The 20154-nt window shown below is 43.7% G+C and overlaps 1 protein-coding gene across 1 annotated transcript in view; it reads left to right on the top strand.

Annotated features, from left to right (window-relative positions):
- LRRC43 (leucine rich repeat containing 43) overlaps positions 1–20154 on the top strand; it is a 64301-nt gene that overhangs the window by 12397 nt on the left and 31750 nt on the right. The window contains exons 3-6 of the mRNA XM_077461956.1: positions 3232–3342; positions 5936–6075; positions 7813–8051; positions 12069–12247. Of these exons, the coding sequence (XP_077318082.1) occupies positions 3232–3342; positions 5936–6075; positions 7813–8051; positions 12069–12247 (669 nt within the window). The remainder of the gene's footprint in view (positions 1–3231; positions 3343–5935; positions 6076–7812; positions 8052–12068; positions 12248–20154) is intronic.

Here is a 20154-nt window from a genome sequence, read left to right as displayed (position 1 = left end):
TAGCCACCCTGGATATCTCCTAAAGCAGGGGTGTCCAAACTTTTTTCAAAGAGGGCCAGACTTGATGAAGTGAACATGCATGAGGGCCGACCATTTTGCCTGACATTCTTTGAACCATTGAAAATTCGGTCTAAGTGTGTCCATCCGAGCACTAATACACGGCCCAACAAGAATTCTCTTGCATTTGTCACGCTCGTTCCCGACACACAGACGAATGCTCTGCACTTTAGGGGGTACCGTTAATTCTTAATGGTACCCCACACATTGGAAAATGTAGGGTGCTTTTGGTGCAGTGCAATTTAAAAAAAAAAAAAGCTCGGGAACTTCTTTCCCTGCATTTGTGAGTAGGGAAGTCCATTGAAATTAATGGGCTGCCCTACACACAGTACACAGCCACACAGATGTTGCATTTATGGGCTTAAAACAGGTGGTGAGGCGGCAACATAATGCCTCTTTACCGCCATTCAAATGCCTCTGAAAAGAGATCTGTGCATGGATTGCTTTTCAGAGGAGCAGCAGTCCTGGCTAATATCACACACAAGCCCTACAAAAGCAGTTTTGATGGTATAAGAATGGGGGGGGGGGGTCCGGATTAAACGTAACATACACACAGATACATGCACACACTTGCAGACAAATGCACGCCGCACACACATACAGACACATGCATACACATACATACAGACATACATACACATGTGCACACACACATACGTACACACACACACATACAGACATACATACAGACACATGCATACACATACTTACAGACACATACAGACATACATACAGACACATGCGCACACATACATACAGACATACATACAGACACGTGCACACACAGATACAGACATACATGCACAAACCTACAGATATACAGACATACATGCACACACATACAGATATACAGACACATGTGCACACACACATACATACAGACATACACATACATGCACACACACAGACATACATACAGACACATGTGCACACACAGATACAGACATACATGCACACACATACAGATATACAGACACATGTGCACACACACATACATACAGACACACGCATACACATACATGCACACACACAGACATACATACAGACACATGTGCACACACACATACATACAGACATAAATGCACACACGTACAGACATACATACAGACACATGTGCACACACACACATACATACAGACACATGTGCACACACACATACAGACACATGTGCACACACACACATACATCCAGACACATGTGCACACACACACACATACAGACACATGTGCACACACACACAGACACATGTGCACACACACACAGACACATACAGACACATGTGCACACACATACAGATACATGTACACACACACACATACAGACACATTTGTGCACACACACAGATACAGACACATGTGCATACACACACATACAGACACATGTGCACACACACACACACACACACACGAATAAAGCCCTTTTTAACACTAATGTAGCTTGTAGCACAGTACAGTACCTTTGCAGCTTCCTCATTCAGCCGGGTACTGCACTGTAGGGGGAAGCAGAGAGCACAGCACACTCCTCTGCACTTTACTTTCACTTTTGAAGCTCACGGAGCTTCTCACAGTGCTGGGGATTGGGCTCATCTGACAGCCCTGCTCCCGTGGCACACTAAATTGAGAAAGACCAGGCGGGCCGTTCAAAACCGAACCGCGGGCCGCAATTGGCCCGCGGGCCGGACTTTGGACATGCCTGTCCTAAAGGGTTTAGGAGACATCCCCTGTATCTGCATGTGCCAACGCCATCAGCACATGCGCACTGAAGCAATGGCACGTACGTGCCGTTGCTTCGGTGAGTGTGCCATTACCGGCGGCTCCCGCCCGCATGCATCTTCGCGGCTCCGGCCAATCACAGCACCGGAGCCCGTGATACCCGGAAGTAACTCCAGGAGTGATGTCGCCGGCCGGAGTGGGGTACGAGGACTGCTGCGGGGGCTTTGATCTAACGTAAATAATTCATAATAAGCTAGTATGCTATGCATACTAGCTCATTATGCCTTTGTCTTGCAGGTTTTTTTTTTTTGGGGGGGGGGTTCTAGGGTTTACAACCACTTTAAGCCTTAAAAGCTGTACAGCTATATTAAAAGGCTAGTTCATCTATACCAAAAACATGCCTATGCAGGTAAAGGGCACCTGTTGATAAAAGCATAATGGATAATAGTGGATAATGCCCTTGCTATGGGTGTAGGCCATTTACATACCTTCCAAACTCTGGCTTGAAAGCTCCCAGAGATGACATTATCCAGTCCCGCCCTATTGCCGGGACATTTCTAAGACACCCACAGTCATTACTGCTCACCCTCACCATCACAGGAGCGAGGTCTCAAAAGTCTGCCTACTACAATAGTGAAGAGAGGGCGAATGCAAAGGGATTTGAATTGACTCAGAGTATCTGAGCAACATTCTAAAAACAAGACAGGACAGGATGATGCCATCTCTGGGAGTTTTTCAGTCAGGCTTCGGCTTGGTGGGGGGCAATAGATGTAGGTAAATGACCTACATCTATTGCAAGGACATTTTTAAATGTTGGACACAGCTACATAGTTTGTTTTTATCTACAGGTGCCCCATACCTGCATAGGCAGTTTTTTGGTAAAGGTGAAATAACCCTTTAAATAATTCTTCTGATTTGGCTAGGTAGTCCTTATGGCTTCTTTTTAGAGTTTATTATGATCATGCTATAGAACCAGTGGTGTAGCGATCTATTACTTCTAGGGAAGGTAGGACAGTGCTGTCTTGTATCTGCTATGCTACAAGGTACAGGACCTTTGTGGTTGCATTGTACTGAGGTGCACTCTTGACTACACTTGCCATAAGGGAATCATGTAGGCTGTTATTGCTGGTCTCTCTTTTTGAGAATCCTAATGACCTGGCTGTCATGCTAATGCTTAGGCTTCAACCATTTCTGATTCACTGAGTCAAAACATTGCCATAAGGAATTCTGAGGCCAGCATTTTTAGAAGGAGGCCATCATCCGTCTGTATTTCCCCCTTGAATGGTTTGCTTTATTCTGTAAGGTAATGACTCTCAGCATGTCCCTCCGTCCTGTTCAGCTGCTGGAAGTAAAGAAAATACCTGCTACTTTACGAGCATGTGGAGCATGTGGCTCACTTTTCTTTCTGCTTCCTATTACAAAGCATGAGTGCTGTCACTTATGAGCTCTTTTCCTTTTACAGGTAACAGAAGTGGATGATGGGCTGCTGAAATTTCACAACCTTGAAGAACTTATCTTAAGTGCCAATAAGTTACAAACAGTCTGTTCCAGCAATCTTCCTCAGACATTAAAGGTAGATATGTGCATTATAACTTTAATGTCACCAAAATGCATTTCAGTCTGTCAGGCTAATGAGAATATTTTTTCTGCACGGTAATTATGAATAAGTCATTTTTAAATGATAATATTTTTAAGATACAGGATCAATCAATATGGACACAGACTAAAAATAGGAGATTTATTTACCAAATATGTATTCATACAAAATAGTTATATATATTGGTTGACAGAAATAAATGTTACATAAAATCAAGAAAATTAATTGAAAACACCCACTAATGGGAGTGTTGTACATTTTAATGACACAGAAATGATAAAACTTCCCTGTAGAGTCAATAACTGTGTATATATGCCAGTTAGACAGAATGTATGTATTTCACAAATTCAACCATTGCTATACTGCAGGTAAGTAAGTGGTCAATAACATGAAATAGAATAGACTTCTGCTGTGTCAACAGAAAGAGAAATTACAAAAACTATAATGTAAAAATTAAGCTTAGAGAAAAATCTACAAGGTAGTTATCAACTGAAGAGAAATATTTATCCAACTGTATAATCAAAATCAATAATCAATATTTTAAAATAAAACAATTGAATAAAAAGGTAAAACCAATGCAATATAATTACCCTTTTCAAAATGGTGGTTACCAGAGTTCTAAAATGGCTGCCTTGGTTTCTGAGATGGCTATGAATAGGCATTTTACCCCTCTAGCTATTATAATTACTTATGCATCCAGGTAAAAACACATGCTATATGGATATATATTTCTGTATACATGGCTAAGATAGAGATATGTCATTCACAACAATAGGTATACTTTTAAAATATTTCTGAGAAAGAAAAAATAAATCAGATATTTCTTTGAGTTGCTTAAAATGGACTTTGGACAGTCTTGTTGACTATTTAGACAGAATTCATCTGGATAAACAACTCTTAGCCCTTGTACACACGGTCGGAGAATCTGTCTGAATGAGTCTTATCGGACCGTGTCGTCAGATAATCCGACTGTGTGTGGTATGCATCGGACTGATTCCGTCCGACCCAATTTTCCAACATGTTGGAAATATTTCCCGACCAACTGGGCCGGACGGACCTAATCCGATCATATGTAGACCATTTTGATCGGACCAAGTGCCACGCATGCTCAGATCAAATTCCTACATCAAAGCTATTGGCTACTAGCCTGAATGTAGTCCCATCGTAACGAAATTACGTCATCACGTTCTGAAAGATCGGATTTTTCGACAACTTGGCCCGACTGTGTGTATGCAACAGTTTCGGACACAATCCGTCGGACTAAATCCGACGGGCAAAATCCGACGGATTTGGTTGGCAAAATCTCCGACCGTGTGTACGTGGGCTTAAAGTCTTCACAATAGTCTCTGTCCACGGACAGGTATTTCTTGTTTAACATTTTTTGAAGTTTTACAAGGTGTACAGAAAGAATAAGCAGAGCGTAAACAGAACAGTTAAAGCCAGTAATAAGTAATGCAAGGAAAGTTATAAGTGATAACTCTGTAGAGAGCCAATGACAGTGGTAGAGAGCCAATGACAGTGGATATTATAAGCCTTTCCAGAGGCAGAGTGTAAAGTGTGGAGTATTGCCTAACATCCTCAGGTACCCCAACTGGGAGCAGACTGCGCCATGAGGGGAAGGCAATACTTCTAGACATTGAGTATTTATGCAAACAACGAATGTGAAAGAACAATAGATTTCAACATAGAGGGAGTAGCACAGACTTAGTCTTTTGGGATAAAGCTGGTGTAATGTGTCATTAATTACCATTCAAAGAATAGCATAGAAGGCCAGTGGTCAAAAAATGGAAAGCAAAGAGGAATGGTCTATTTCAAATTACTACAAGGTGAGAGAGTATGATATGGGCCTAAGACACATTAACTATAGGGGTGGGGAATTTTGGGGAGAGGAGGGGTTCAGCCTATACCTTCCGTGGTGTGCCCAATTGTTAATTTTGAGGGTAGCAACGGGGCTCCCTGATTTAAGGATAGTAGCAACAAACTCAAGATATCTGGGAGACTGTAGTCTAAGATCGAATATGTGGCATGTGTGAGGATTTTTTAGTGAACATTCCGAGCAGGGGTGAGGGGGCTGCGGGAGAGAGAAAAAAAGGGGGGCAGAGAGTAGGAGTTGAGGGGGGAGGGTAATGGGGTAGGGGAGGGGGAAAGAGGGGGTGTGTTAGCAGACTCTAAGGGTTAGGTGAGGAGAGTATGGTTTCGAGGCTATGGGCGTAATAGGGTTTTGTCGAAACCTGTGGGTAAGAAATGGGTCACCCAAGGGCTCCAGAGCTTCTCAAATTGTGGAATTTTATCTAATAGAGACAGACCAGTATTTCATCTGGAGAACAATCAGTAAAGTGTATCATCAACTTATCTTAGCGTTATAATGCTTTCCCCATCCTTTTATTTAACCAGTCAAAGAATGTAAATATCTTTAGTTCTTTTGGTCTCCGCTCTGCAAACAGTTTGTTTATAGTGTCTATTCCTCATGGGGCTTATTACATACAAAAATGTAAAAATTTTTATTTCTTCTCCAAACGCCTAACAAGTCAAATAAAGCTTTACCCGTGTCCCTTATGATATGTTTCAGGTGCTGGAGTTGTGTTCAAACCACATTTCAAGCCTAAAAGATCTTACTGTAAATCCTCCTCCTGGGTTACAGCATCTGGGCCTTGCCTATAACAAGATTCAGGTTTCTTTAGAAAGTAAATATCTGACAGCCGACTTCTGGTAAGAATATTAGCTACTGAAATCAGAAATTTACCACCGCAATGTTCAGTTGAACTAGGGACTTTTTTGTAGCCAGCCTCCAAAACACATTAAGGCTCCTTCCCACCACCAGTTTAGGACTGGAGAGAAAAAGAAATAGCAAGGTATTTTTTTCTATGCCCTATGACTTCCTTTCATATCAACAGGTTGAAAGTTGGACATGTTGCATTTTTATATATCGCATTCAAATGCACCGCAGCACAGAATAATTACATACAATTAAAAGAAAAGAAGTACCTGCTCTATCCCTGTGAGTAAAAAACGTCTGGGGAGTATGGTTTGTTTGGTGAAGACATTATATTTGGTTTGGTGCGCCCCCCAAAAGGTTTTTGAAAAAGGAATTGGGAAGTTCCCCCAAGGGGTTTTTTAGCGGCATAGTAATATATTGGTCAGAAAAAATGAAAGTATAATAAAATCATTTATTTATACAAACAACAAATTGCAGATCATTGATTGATTTTTCTAAAAAGTACAAACTCTGGCTACGGGCATGTCTCAGAGAATATTTAATCAAATTGGCTATACAATGCATTTCAAGTATTTAACCGGTTCCCGACCAGCGCACGCCGATATACGTCGGCAGAATGGCACGGGCAGGCAAATGGGCGTACCTGTACGTCCCTTTAAATTTGCCGCCCTGCCGCGTGCTGGTCGGGACCCCCCTGAGTCCGATCGTGGGTCCGTGGACTCGATCGCCGCGGGCATACCCGCGATCGTCTCACGGGGCAGCATCTCCCCGTTCTGCCTAGCAACTAGTGACGCTGATCTCTGCTCCATGTGATTGGAGCAGAGATCAGTGTTCACTAAATTAAAGCCCAGCCCCCAACAGTTAGTAACACACCCCTAGGAACACTTAACCCCTACACTGCCACCCACTGGTTAACCCCTTCACTGCCAGTGTCATACATATAGTTGTCAGTACGCTAAAGTGTTGGAACAATTAACTTTTTTGCGATTTCACCAGAATACAAATCCCCTGAAGAAGACCGCAACAGCATTGGTCGAAACGCGTTGGATTTTATTATACTTTCATTTTTTCTGACCAATATATTACTATGCTGCTAAAAAAAACCTTGGGGGAACTTCCCAATTCCTTTTTCAAAGACCTTTTCGGGGGCGCAGCTGACTCTAATTCATGTGTTTTCTCCATTTCAAGACATTATATATGTTTTCAGCCTGATCTCAATTTTTTTCATGGAATAAAGCAACAATCTTATTTTACTATGAAGTGTGACTGTCACCTAGTGCAGACTTTTTTAAGGCAGTTACAGCAAAGTTTTTTTTCTCTGGTGAAAGAGTTAAGCCATATTAAAACCTACAATTCAACTTAGTTAATTCCCATCCTGTAACTTTTAGTGGATAGTTTGACTTGTGAATGTGAAAAATTACAGCTCTACTAACAGGATCAACGGGTAAAAAAAATGATATCACAGAAACCAAATATGTTAATGTTAGTGACAAACTGTATCATATCATTATTTTTATTAGAGAGTTCCCATGTCTTCTAGATTGGCCCTCAAAACAGAGTTGATGAAATAGCAGCAGGTACTAGAATATCCAATAATGTTAGCTATTACACAACATAATATGAACTATGTGCTGTATAAATGCACCAATTCTATGTTAAAATACACAATTGAATGTATATATCAATGTATATATCTACGTTATGAAATAAAGGCTTCATCTGTCTTTCAGGCCAGCCTTAGTTTCCCTGGACCTCAGTTTCAATGATCTCACAGACCTTTTCGACTTGATTTCCAGACTCTGTACCTTGAATAAATTGCGTATCCTGCTATTGCAGGGTAATCCTCTGACCTTCATTCCCACCTATCGAGGCTATACTATAGACAGTATAAAAAAGCTGTGTGTATTGGATGATATTTCAATACTGCCTGATGAAAAGCACAAGTATGATGGACTATGCAACCAGAAAGGTGAGGATGAGTTACAACGATATAAACTAAGGCCACTGTTGCGTAGAAGTCACCATAATGCGTCGCAGCATACATTTATTGTAATTTTTTCCAGGTCCACTTGAGCCCTCATAATTCTTGTTTAAATAACAATTTCCTGAAAGACTATAGAATATTATTATCTTTTCCATTTGTAACATTTGGGGGGCTTCAGATTTAGTTCTCAAAACTTCTGAAGGCCATACATAACATTAGAGCTTAGCTAGTAGTATTAGTAGTTCAATACTAACGCACCTAAAGCTCATGTAAAACACATCCAAAACACAATGCACAGATGTGAACCAGCCCTTAAACACCGGCAGCACATGAAGGCATTCGATTTTTGTGAACCACAAGAGCAGAATCATGTCAACTATATCAGCCCAGCATTTTGTATAGAGTAGCTATGGATGTCTGCAGGCATCACCAGTTGAGCATCCACTAAATGATTTATAGGTATCGTTTTCCATAATGCTTTAGGCTTCGTAAAATGACTGCTGTCACCCATACTACATGAAGGAGGCATTTGTTTTGGTGTTTGCAGCCCCCCCCCCAACTGCATGCAGACAGCCTTGGAAAGTGGATTTAGATGCAGTGGCTGCACAGATACAGCCAAAGTGTCAAAGTTGGACAGCCATACAGGAATGGGTGTACGAACTGGTAACGAAACATCCCACAATCCGCTTGAGTGCTTTTGTCATATACCACTTTCTCCAGTCTGACTATAGATATCAGATATTCCAAACCGCTGCAACCACAAACTAGGCAGTACTCACTTTGGTTGCTCAACATGAAATGTTTATTTAAACTCCGGTAAACTGAGATACTCAAACTTCTCCTCAGTAGACTGTCCAATCAGCAGGGAGAGCAGTTAGAGGAAATGTCCCCCTCCCCTCTCACAGCTAATCTACATACACATCCATAGCATAAGGGATTGCAGGGGTCACAATCACAACCCTGCCCCTAGCTCCAGGGGGCCCCTGCAGCCTCCCTGTCATATTATCATATCCTCCACAACGTGTAGCTCCAATCTGCCCTAGGGCCCTACAGCCACGCTCCAATACCGGGCTTCCACTTTGCCTTCCACATTCCCCACCCCTCTCTTCTCTTTGGCTGGGGAGAAGCTGCGAGCCATTTCCTGAAAGAAGAGAAGCATGGAGTGAGAACAGCCCAGGATGGGGAAGTGTCTGTGCTGTATGCTGGCAACATGGAATGGTAACCAAGCTCACCGAGTTATGAGAAGAGTACCGTCCTGTAGCCACGATGGGATGGATGTTACTGGTGAGCGTTCAGTGTCTCCTATTCACCAGCTGGGATTCTTTGTACCCCCCACCCAGAGATGTCTGCTTACCCCACTTCCCTGACAACTGGGGAAAAGACACACACCTCTGGGAGGTGACCTTCCCCCAACACCTGATAACACTGAGAAAGAAACCTTCATTAATTGCTAAATAAATCTCTTAACATCTCCTGAGGGACCCCTAAGAGGCTGCAGGTTCCAGGATTTGTGTCAGGTGGCTTTGCCCTCCATCTAAGTTGTGCCCCTCCCAAAGCCCCCTGACCCCCCCTTCACCCTGGATGCTATGCCCGGCTGCTGAGCTCCTTTCCCATTATGGCACTCTATACTGTTCCTCCTCCGCAGGGCTGAAATCACATTCCTTTACAACACAGACAGTCAGCCATGATCTTCACAGGGTGTATCTGCCTACTGCAACTGCACTGCCGTTCCGACCAGAGAATTTCACAGGTCAGAACAGCAACATAAAAGCTAGATAAACCCTGTGAAGGCTGACAGATTGTGTGTAAAGGAATGTGATTCCAGTCCTGTGTAGTGTGGAGGGGAGGAGCTGTATACAGTGCTGGAATGGGAAAGGAGCTCTGCCAAGTGAACTGCTAGGGGTCCTTGTCCTCTTATTCACCAGTGGTGATTCCTGTACTCTGATTTAAGGAGGAACTCTGGGAACTCAAAGCTCTGAAGCCACTTTGAGTATCTTGGTGTGCAGTGAGTGTATCTGCACACACAATGGAAGTGGGGGGGACTCATGTCAACTTTTGCATCGGGGCCCACAAACTTCAAGTTACGCCTCTGTACACATCCCATAATACCCAAGGCTGACAGACAGATTGGTTGTACAGTGAGTCCGATTAATACAGATCAGACTGGGGTTTTCGGTCATTCTGTACCCTTGTTAGAGACACAGGGTAACTTAGACATAAGAGGTGCATGGGAAGCTTAAATAAGAGTTTCCCAACCTCCCCAAGAGATCCTGGGTTCCATGGGCCCCCTGCCAAAAGTGACTCCCATCACAGGCCCCAAATGGAGACAATGTTGAAATGTTCACAGGTCTGGAATACAGGCTCTCATGGTAGTATCCAAAGGGTGTGAGGACACACTGCAGAGAAGATTTTTAAGCAGAAGCAGAAATCCGCAAGTAATGGGATATACACCCTTACACATAACTAATATGTATGATTCTGTATCCATCCCCCCTAAAAAAGATGAATCTTCAGCTTTAAAACCCCCAAACCTTATATATTTTCTGAAAGCAGGGACCCTGGAGCATGAAATGGTCCACCAGAAAATCAACAGTTGGCTGAGAAAGTACACACACACAAAGACTCCTGGCTTCTGTAGCAGGCAGGAATGTGTATAAATGCTGCCATGGTTTACCACAGCCTTATGGGCAGTGAAAGGGTTAAAGTACACCTGTTTTATGGAGACTGCTATTGCTGACCTTTCATTTTGAAAATTTTTGTAACCTGGCCACAGTTTTGATTCTTTGGCTTTAACACTTTCTTAGACCCCTTTCACACTGAGGCAGTTTCAGGCATTTTAGCGCTAGAAATAGCACCTGTAAAGCGCCTGAAAACTACCTCTCATTCATTATTTTGGGTCTTTCACACTGGGGAGGTGCGCTTGCGGGACGCTAGAAAAAGTCCTGCAAGCAGCATCTTTGGAGCGGTTTGAATGGGAATGGGAAGCGCCTGAAAAGCACTTCAGGAGTTTTTAACCTCTTCTTTGTGGTTAAAGCACCTTGCTAGCGGATGAAAAGTGGCGCAAAAGTGCGCTTTAAACAGCGGTAAGACGTCGCTAAAATAAGCAGTGCTATACCTCTAGCGGCCGTCACTTTCAGTGTGAAAGCAGCCTTAGTCACTGATTCATAACAAGTAAAGAGATAAGGAATTCTGTTACTTTTTTGACACTTATAGCATGCTTGTGCCTGGTCTGTGAGTCCAAATATTGAAGTCAAATGCAGTCAGGAAACTAGCATTTTCTGAATGAGGACAGCAATGATAGACTCTTTCATGACAGATGTACAATACTTAGTTCAGCATTTGTTGCTGATTGAAGCAGTGGTAGCTAAGTGAGCAGTAGACCTGATATAAATGTAAATTATTAATTTTGGTGGGACAAAATTAGCGCTATAATTCATTTTATTATTGTTTCATTAAATGTAGATGTAAGATATGCTTTAAGTACATGATTTGATACTGCTTTTATAATTAGATTTTTTTTAAAATAAAAATAGATAAAAGTAAAAATGTTTAAGTACTTCACACTACTTACACACACACATACTGTAAAGATATCAACTTAGAACGATATCTGCTTGGTTGTCACACGTAACTTCACTTGGAAAATCTTCCTTCCATTACCTACTAAGCTTTTCTTTGTTTTCTTTATTTTTATTTTTTTTAAATCTTATTTACATTCCTTCTGTATAAATGGGACAAAAAATAATGTTTTTAGTCTATTTCCTATGCTGGACAAATGTTTTTCATTGATTTAGAACAGAAAATACCACATTTGGCCACTAGATACTGCTCCCACGAAAATCCCTACAGTCTTATTTAGCTTCCTGTTACTAGTAAATAAAAAATTAAATCTATGAAATAAATATTATTATTAGAAATGTAATGATGCCTTGTATGCATTGTACAGCAACACAACCACTGCTGGCAAATGCCTTATATAACATATTACCATTCTCCTTGCAGAGTCTCTGACCAACAAAGCAAAGCTGTTTGTCCACATTGGAAAAGTGCAAGGAATTCCAAATCCAAACATTGTCACAGAACAACATAACGCAAGTGAATATCCCATCATTACATTTAATTACCGTATTTACTATGAGTTCATGGAGGACCAGGACAGAGGAGAGCTACCTGAGACTCAAGTAGGTTGAATAAATGGTTTTCCAGCCAATGTCCTCTTGTTACAAGTGGTGTGATCCCTAATCGTAGTTGTCAGTCAGCTGATGTAAGGTGTCTTGAAAAAGTATTCATATCCCTTGAAATTTTCCACATTTTGTCATGTTACAACCAAAAACATAAATGTGTTTAATTTTATGTGATAGACCAACACAAAGGGGGTTATTTACTAAAGGAAAATCCACTTTGCACTAAAAGTGCACTTAGAAGTAAAGTCGCTGTAGATCTGAGGGGGACATGCAAGGAAAATAAAAAACAGCATTTTAGCTTGCACATGATTGGATGATAAAATCAGCAGAGCTTCCCCTCATTTCACATCTACCCCTTCGATTTAGAGCAACTGCACTTCCAAGTGCACTTGCAGTGCAAAGTGGATTTGCCTTTCATAAATAACACCCAAAGTGGTACATAATTGTGAAGTGAAAGGAAAATGATAAATGGTTTTCAATTTTTTTTGCAAATATGTGAAAAGTGTGGCGTGCATTTGTATTCAGCCCCCCTGAGTCAATACTTTGTAGAACCGCCTTTCACTGCAATTACAGCTTCGAGTCTCTACCAGCTTTGCACATCTAGGTTGACATTTTTGCGCATTCTTCTTCGCAAAATAGGTCAAGCTCTGTCATATTGGATGCAGAGTGTCTGCGAACAGCAATTTTGAAGTCTTGCCACAGATTCTCAATTGGCTTTAGGTCTGGACTTTGCCTGGGCCATTCTAACACATGAATGTGTGCTCTGCGCCCAAATGACAATATAAAATTGACCAATTGGGGACTCGGGTTGTGGTCACGTACCTGTGAGGGAGTGAAAGACCTGATGGAAACCTGCGCCCCTTGTGGACCGGCTGCCACTGGTTGTTGTCCTGCTGGAAGGTGAATCTCTGCCCCAGTCTCAAGTCTTTTGCAGACTCTATTAGGTTTTCTTCTAAAGCCGCGTACACACGTGGCGGACTGTCTGGCCAACTTAGTCCGTCAGACAATCCGACGGACAGTCCGTCATACTTTCGAATGAACGGACTTGCCCACACACGGCACTTTTTGAGCGGACTAATACTAAGACTAAGTCCGCCATACTATCGCCCTACTTTTGAAATGAACGGACTCGCCCACACACGCGGAGGAAAGTCCGCTCATTTCGAGCGCGTCTCCAGGTAGGCGGGGCCCGCGAAGGAGACGTTGCTGACCCCGTCGCCTGGTATGGACTTAAAGGGGAACCCCAACGCCGAAAAAAATCGGCGTGGGGGTCCCCCCCAAGTCCACAACAGACCCTTGTCCGAGCACGCTACCCGGCCGGCCAGGAAAGGGGGACGAGCGAGCGCCCCCCCTCCTGAGCCGTACCAGGCCGTACCAGGCCGCGTGCCCTCAACATGGGGGGGTGCCTTGGGGAAGGGGGGCCGCGCGGCCCCCCCACCCCAAAGCACCCTGTCCCCATGTTGATGAGGACAAGGGCCTCTTCCCGACAACCCTGGCCGTTGGTTGTCGGGGTCTGCGGGCGGGGGGCTTATCGGAATCCGGGAGCCCCCTTTAATAAGGGGGCCCCCGGATACCGGCCCCCCACCCTATGTGAATGAGTATGGGGTACAATGTACCCCTACCCATTCACCTGTGAAAAAAAGTACAAAAAAAAACAACACAGGGTTAAAATATTTTATTGCACAGCTCCGGGGGTCTTCCGTCTTCGGGGGTCTTCTTGCCGGACTCCTCCGCTATCTTCTTGTAGCTCTTTTGCTAGCGGAGGAGTCCGGCTTTCTTCCTCGCCGCCGGCCTCTTCTCCCGACTTCGGGGGTCTTGTCCCCCTCTTCGGTTCTTCTGCCGGGCCACCGCGCCTTCTTATAGCTCTTTTACAGGCGGTGGCCCGGTCTTCTGTTGCCGCCGTCGCCGCTGCCTTCCATTCTTCTTCTTCTTCTTCTCCAGGAGATGTTGCCTCGATGATCTCTCCGGCCGGAATGCCAGGGACGCGCTCCGCTGCCACTTATATAGGGACAATGGGGCGGTGTCACATGGCTTTATGTCACATGGGTTGGTCACATGGGTTGATGTCACATGGGGACTATGACATCGTAAGGGGCGGGGTCACCATGTGACCAACCCATGTGACATAAAGCCATGTGACACCGCCCCATTGTCCCTATATAAGTGGCAGCGGAGCGCGTCCCTGGCATTCCGGCCGGAGAGATCGTCGAGGCAACATCTCCTGGAGAAGAAGAAGAAGAAGAAGAATGGAAGGCGGCGGCGGCGACAGAAGACCGGGCCACCGCCTGTAAAAGAGCTATAAGAAGGCGCGGTGGCCAGGCAGAAGAACCGAAGAGGGGGACAAGACCCCCGAAGTCGGGAGAAGAGGCCGGCGGCGAGGAAGAAAGCCGGACTCCTCCGCTAGCAAAAGAGCTACAAGAAGATAGCGGAGGAGTCCGGCGAGAAGACCCCCGAAGACGGAAGACCCCCGGAGCTGTGCAATAAAATATTTAAACCCTGTGTTGTGTTTTTTTTTGTACTTTTTTTCACAGGTGAATGGGTAGGGGTACATTGTACCCCATACTCATTCACATAGGGTGGGGGGCCGGTATCCGGGGGCCCCCTTATTAAAGGGGGCTCCCGGATTCCGATAAGCCCCCCGCCCGCAGACCCCGACAACCAACGGCCAGGGTTGTCGGGAAGAGGCCCTTGTCCTCATCAACATGGGGACAAGGTGCTTTGGGGTGGGGGGGCCGCGCGGCCCCCCTTCCCCAAGGCACCCCCCATGGTGAGGGCACGCGGCCTGGTACGGCTCAGGAGGGGGGGCGCTTGCTCGCCCCCCTTTCCTGGCCGGCCGGGTAGCGTGCTCGGACAAGGGTCTGTTGTGGACTTGGGGGGGACCCCCACGCCGATTTTTTTTGGCGTTGGGGTTCCCCTTTAAGTCCATATAAGGCGGCGGGGCCAGCGACGTCTCCGTCGCGGGCCCTGCCTACCTGGATACCCGCTCGAAATGAGCGGACTTTTCTCCGGGCGGGAAAAGTCCGCTCATTTCAAAAGTACGACGGACTGGCACACACACGGGCGGATTGTCCGCCGAAATGCGAGTCCGACGGACTGTATTACAGAAATTCCGAAATACTTAGTCCGCCAGACTGCACGCTGAAAAAGTCCGCTGAAGCCCACACACGAGTGGACTGTCCGCTGAAATGTGTTTCGGCGGACTAAGTAGGCCAGACAGTCCGCCCGTGTGTACGCGGCTTAAGATTGCCCTGTATTTGGCTCCATCCATCTTCCCATCAACTCTGACCACATTCCCTGTCCCTGCTGAAGAAAAAATCCCCACAACATGATGTTGCCACCACCATATTTGGACATGGACTGTTCAGTGTGATGTGCAGTGTTAGTTCTCCGCCACACATAGCATTTTACTTCACACCACATGCAGTCCAGTGTGTTTTTTTACTGCATCAAAAATGCATGGAAAGTAGGTTATATGGTTTTCAGTGGCATAGTTTACACCAGTGCGTTCCAGTTCCAGAAAAAGAAGTAGAACATGCTGCATTTTTCCTGCACTATACTGAAATGCTGTAAAACGCATCAAAAACACACTAGAACGCACCAATAAGGCACTAGAATGCAGTTCTATTTCAGTCTCATCTGACCAGAGCACCTTCTTCCACATGTTTACTGTGTCCCCCACATGGCTTCTCGCAAACTGCAAACATGACTTCTTATGGCTTTCTTTCAACAATGGCTTTCTTCTTGCCACTCTTTCATAAAGGCCACATTTGTGGAGTGCACGACTAATAGTTGTCCTGTGAACAGATTCTCCCACCTCAGCTGTGGATTTCTGCAGCTCCTCCAGGGTTACCATGGGCCTCTTGGGCGCTTCTCTGATTAATGCTCTCCTTGCCTGGCCTGTCTGTTTAGGTGGGTGCCCATGTCTTGGTAGGTTTGCAGTTGTGCCATTCTCTTTCCATTTTCAGATGATGGATTGAACAGTGCTCCATGAGATGTTCAAAGCTTGGGATATTTTTTTTTATAACCTAACTTTTCTAACGAACCTCTGAGGGCTTCACAGAACAGCTGTATTTATGCTGAGATTAAACTACTGACTCTTTTTACTAATTTGGTGACTTTTAAAGACAATTGGTTCCATTAGATTTTAGTTAAGGGTATCAGAGTAAAGGGGGCTGAATACAAATGCACGGCACACTTTTTAGATATTTATTTGTAAAAAGATTTTAAAACCATTTATCATTTTCCTTCCACTTCACAATTATGTGTCACTTTGTGTTGGTCTATCACATAAAATACATTTACGTTTTTGGTTGTAACATGACAAAATGTGGAAAATTTCAAGGGGTATGAATACTTTTTAAAGTATTGTAACCTACATTAGAATGCGCAGTGTTAAATGCACTTCTTGTCTCTCAACAGAGTGCTCCTGGTTTTTACTTCTTCCATAGAGCTATATACCTACCCTATGAAGGATTTTAGCCACATTTTATGCTGGCCAGATACAAGGGTATTATGTGGCCATTTCAACCACTTTCAGTCATTTTAATGACAAAACTGACCAAACACTGTAAAAGCAGCCTACTACTAGCAGTTTAGATTCTTCAAAATTTGGAGAGGTCAGGTTTCTATATCCATTTTCTTGCTTTTTATTTCTATTAAAAGTGGTTGAAATTGTCATGGTCATAGGGGTGTAGTTATAAACAAATTTTCATAGCAATTTGCCCAGTGAAAATGCATGTGTTTTCCTTCTGTACAAATGTGCCAATAAAGCAAATGTTGTTAGCCTACTTTTCTGTGCTGAACAAATGTTTTCCAATGATTTAAAATAGAAAATACTACATTTGGTCACTAGATAGCACTCACATGGAAATCTCTGCACATTTTCTGCTGGTTGTGGTTTATTGTTTCAGTTTTTCTTTTCGAGGGGAGTATATATATATATATATATATATATATACACATATATATATATATATATGTATGTATGTGTGTGTGTGTGTGTGTGTGTGTGTGTGTATATATATATATATATATATATATATATATATATATAATATATATATGTATATACAGTGTGTATGCTGTATATGTAGGTTCATATATACACTATATTACCAAAAGTATTGGGATGCTTGCCTTTACACACACATGAACATTTAATGGCATCCCAGTCTTAGTCCTTAGGGTTCAATATTGAGTTGGCCCACACTTTGCAGCTATAACAACTTCAACTCTTCTGGGAAGGCTGTCCACAAGGTTTAGGAGTGTGTCTATGGGAACGTTTGACGCTTTTTCCAGAAGAGAATTTGTGAGGTCAGGCACTGATATTAGCCAAGAAGGCCTAGCTCGCAGTCTCCGCTCTAATTCATCCTAAAGGTGTTATAGTGGGTTAAGGTCAGGATGCTGTGCAGCCCAGTCAAGTTCCTCCACCCCAAACTTGTTCATTCATTTCTTTATGGATCTTGCTTTGTGCACTGGTCCAAATCATTTGGTGGAGAGGGGATTATGGTGTGGGGTTGTTATTTGGGGGTTAGGCTTGGCCCCTGTGAAGGGAACTCTTAAGGCATCAGCATACCAAGACAGTTTGGACAACTTCATGCTCCCAGGAAGGATTGCCCCTTCCTGTTCCAACATGACTGCGCACCAGTGTACAAAGCAAGGTCCATAAAGACATGGATGAGGGAGTTTGGGGTGGAGGAACTTGACTGGCCTGCACAGAGTCCTGACCTCAACCCAATTGAACACCTTTGGGATGAATTAGAGTGGAGACTGCGAGCCAGGCCTTCTCGTCCATCAGCGTCTAACCTCAAAAATGCGATTGAGGAAGAATAGGCAAACGTTCCAATAAACACACTCCTAAACCTTGCGGACAGCCTTCCCAGAAGAGTTTAGGCTGTTATAGTTGCAAAGGGTGGACCAACTCAATATTGAACCCTACGGACTAAATCTGGGATGCCATTAAAGTTTGTGTGTGTGTAAAGGCAGGCAGCACAATACTTTTGAAAGTATAGTGTATTTGTAACTCTTGTCTGTACCTATAATAATAAACTGAAAGCCACGTGGGGGGGTCATATAAGCAATCAATATTTGTGAATTCAGCCACATACCACACAGAGAACTGCTGGTAATCCATCAAAAAACTGTTGCCTTTATTACGCCTGAAGAGACCTTTTCTTTTCATAAAAGTTCTCCCAGAGCTCTGTTGCTATGGTTCATTGTTCTATTGTGACCAGCATGGTACAAGAAATAACAGCCATAGAGTACTGCAATTGATGGTAAAACCTGAGTAAATATTTGCTGAAACTGGACACTAAAAAAAGTAATACGGTATAGGAAACGGGAAATATTAATTTGATTTTGTGTTTTTTGAGAGTGAACAGATAAACCATTTCCCTGTGAAACGTGTCATGAAGTTTATCTAATTGCGATCAAAGGCTGTTATTGTTCCCCACTTGATCTGGAAGTTTAGAATTGTTGTGTAGACCTTCTGATTCAGTTAGATTTGGAAATCACTTCTTAAGGCCCCTTTCACACTTGTGCGATCTGAAAGTCTCGCGAATTTGATGCAATGCATGTGTAATCTTGAGGTCTACGGACCTCAAGTTGCATCAAAGTCACACCAAAGTAGTGCAGATATGAATGGTACATATTGGAAATCATGGGGTATAATTGTCATGTGACTTTGCAGTCCCAAGTCGCAGGACAAGTAGCACAAGTGTGAAAGGGGCCTTAGTCTCACTTGGCTCGGGTACTCCAGTCTTTATATATTTGTCTAGCGTAATGCAGCCCTACATAGTCCAGTATTTATTTTAAAATATGTAACTTCAACAGCTGTGCCATATTACATGGGTTTCTTGTCTGTCAATAGAGCTTCTTGTATGATGGAAAACATTTGTCGGTATTAGTTAACTGTTAGTATTTATTTCCTCTTCTCCTTAGAAAATATTCTGCATTTTAAGATTAGCAGTCAGGATAAGTCCACTGCAGATCTAAAAGTTGGATTGACATAGAAAGATCTCTTACTGCCTATCACTTTAAAGTGATTGTAAACCTTTGATATGAAAAATGAACAAGCATATCCTTCTAGTACTTGCCTCAATCCAAAGCAACTAGTTGTATTTTCTGGCTTTTCCTTCCTCCCTCTGCTGTACACGTGAGTCACTTGTGATCGTTTACCCCGACACAAAGCAATCCAAGGAAATGGCCCCTCTCTACATCCTGCACTCAGCAGGTGATTGACACCCTCAGCTGTGCATGTTTCCCTATGAGACTGTGTAGATGGGTTTTGTGATCATTACCTCCACTCAGGTCTCAGATTACACACATAAATTCTGTATAAAATGTGCACTTTGAATGGCTGTATAGGACAGAGGGCTGCAGATAAATCCATAGCTCCCAAGTGCCCCTGATTTTGAGGGTCTTGTCCCTGATTTGGAACTAAGTCCCTCAGTGGCGGCCCGTCCATAGGGGGCGCCCGGGCACCGCCCCCCCCCCCCCTTCTGTGCAGTCACAAAAAAAAAATGTAAAAAAAAGAAAAAAGTTTAAAACTGCTCCTTTAAAAAAAAAAAAGTTCTTTAAGGAAGTGCACTGTGTTCGAGCGCCGGACACAGTGCACTATGGGAACCACCACGTCAATGCAATCATGAGATTGCAGACGTGGCGCTTCATTTGCGGGCGTTTAGCCTGCCTTGGGGCGCTTTCTGAAGCGCTGAGTAGTTTCCACCCGGCGCTGTAGTATGTATTACTACAGCCGGGCAGTTTGATTGACATCTGACTCAGATGTCACTTCCTGTCTTCTCTCTCCCATTGAACCCGAGAGAGGAAACAGGAAGTAAGAGGAGTAGAGCACACCGCAGGAGAGGTGCGGAGAACACCGGAGAGGAGCACACAGTCATCAAGGTAAG

This window comes from Lithobates pipiens, unplaced genomic scaffold (assembly GCF_037356315.1).
Source record: "Lithobates pipiens isolate NorthernLeopardFrog02 unplaced genomic scaffold, aLitPip1_a1.2 Scaffold_3, whole genome shotgun sequence".
Classification (NCBI taxonomy): Eukaryota; Metazoa; Chordata; class Amphibia; order Anura; family Ranidae; genus Lithobates; species Lithobates pipiens.
This window is presented reverse-complemented; position numbering and strand designations above follow the sequence as displayed.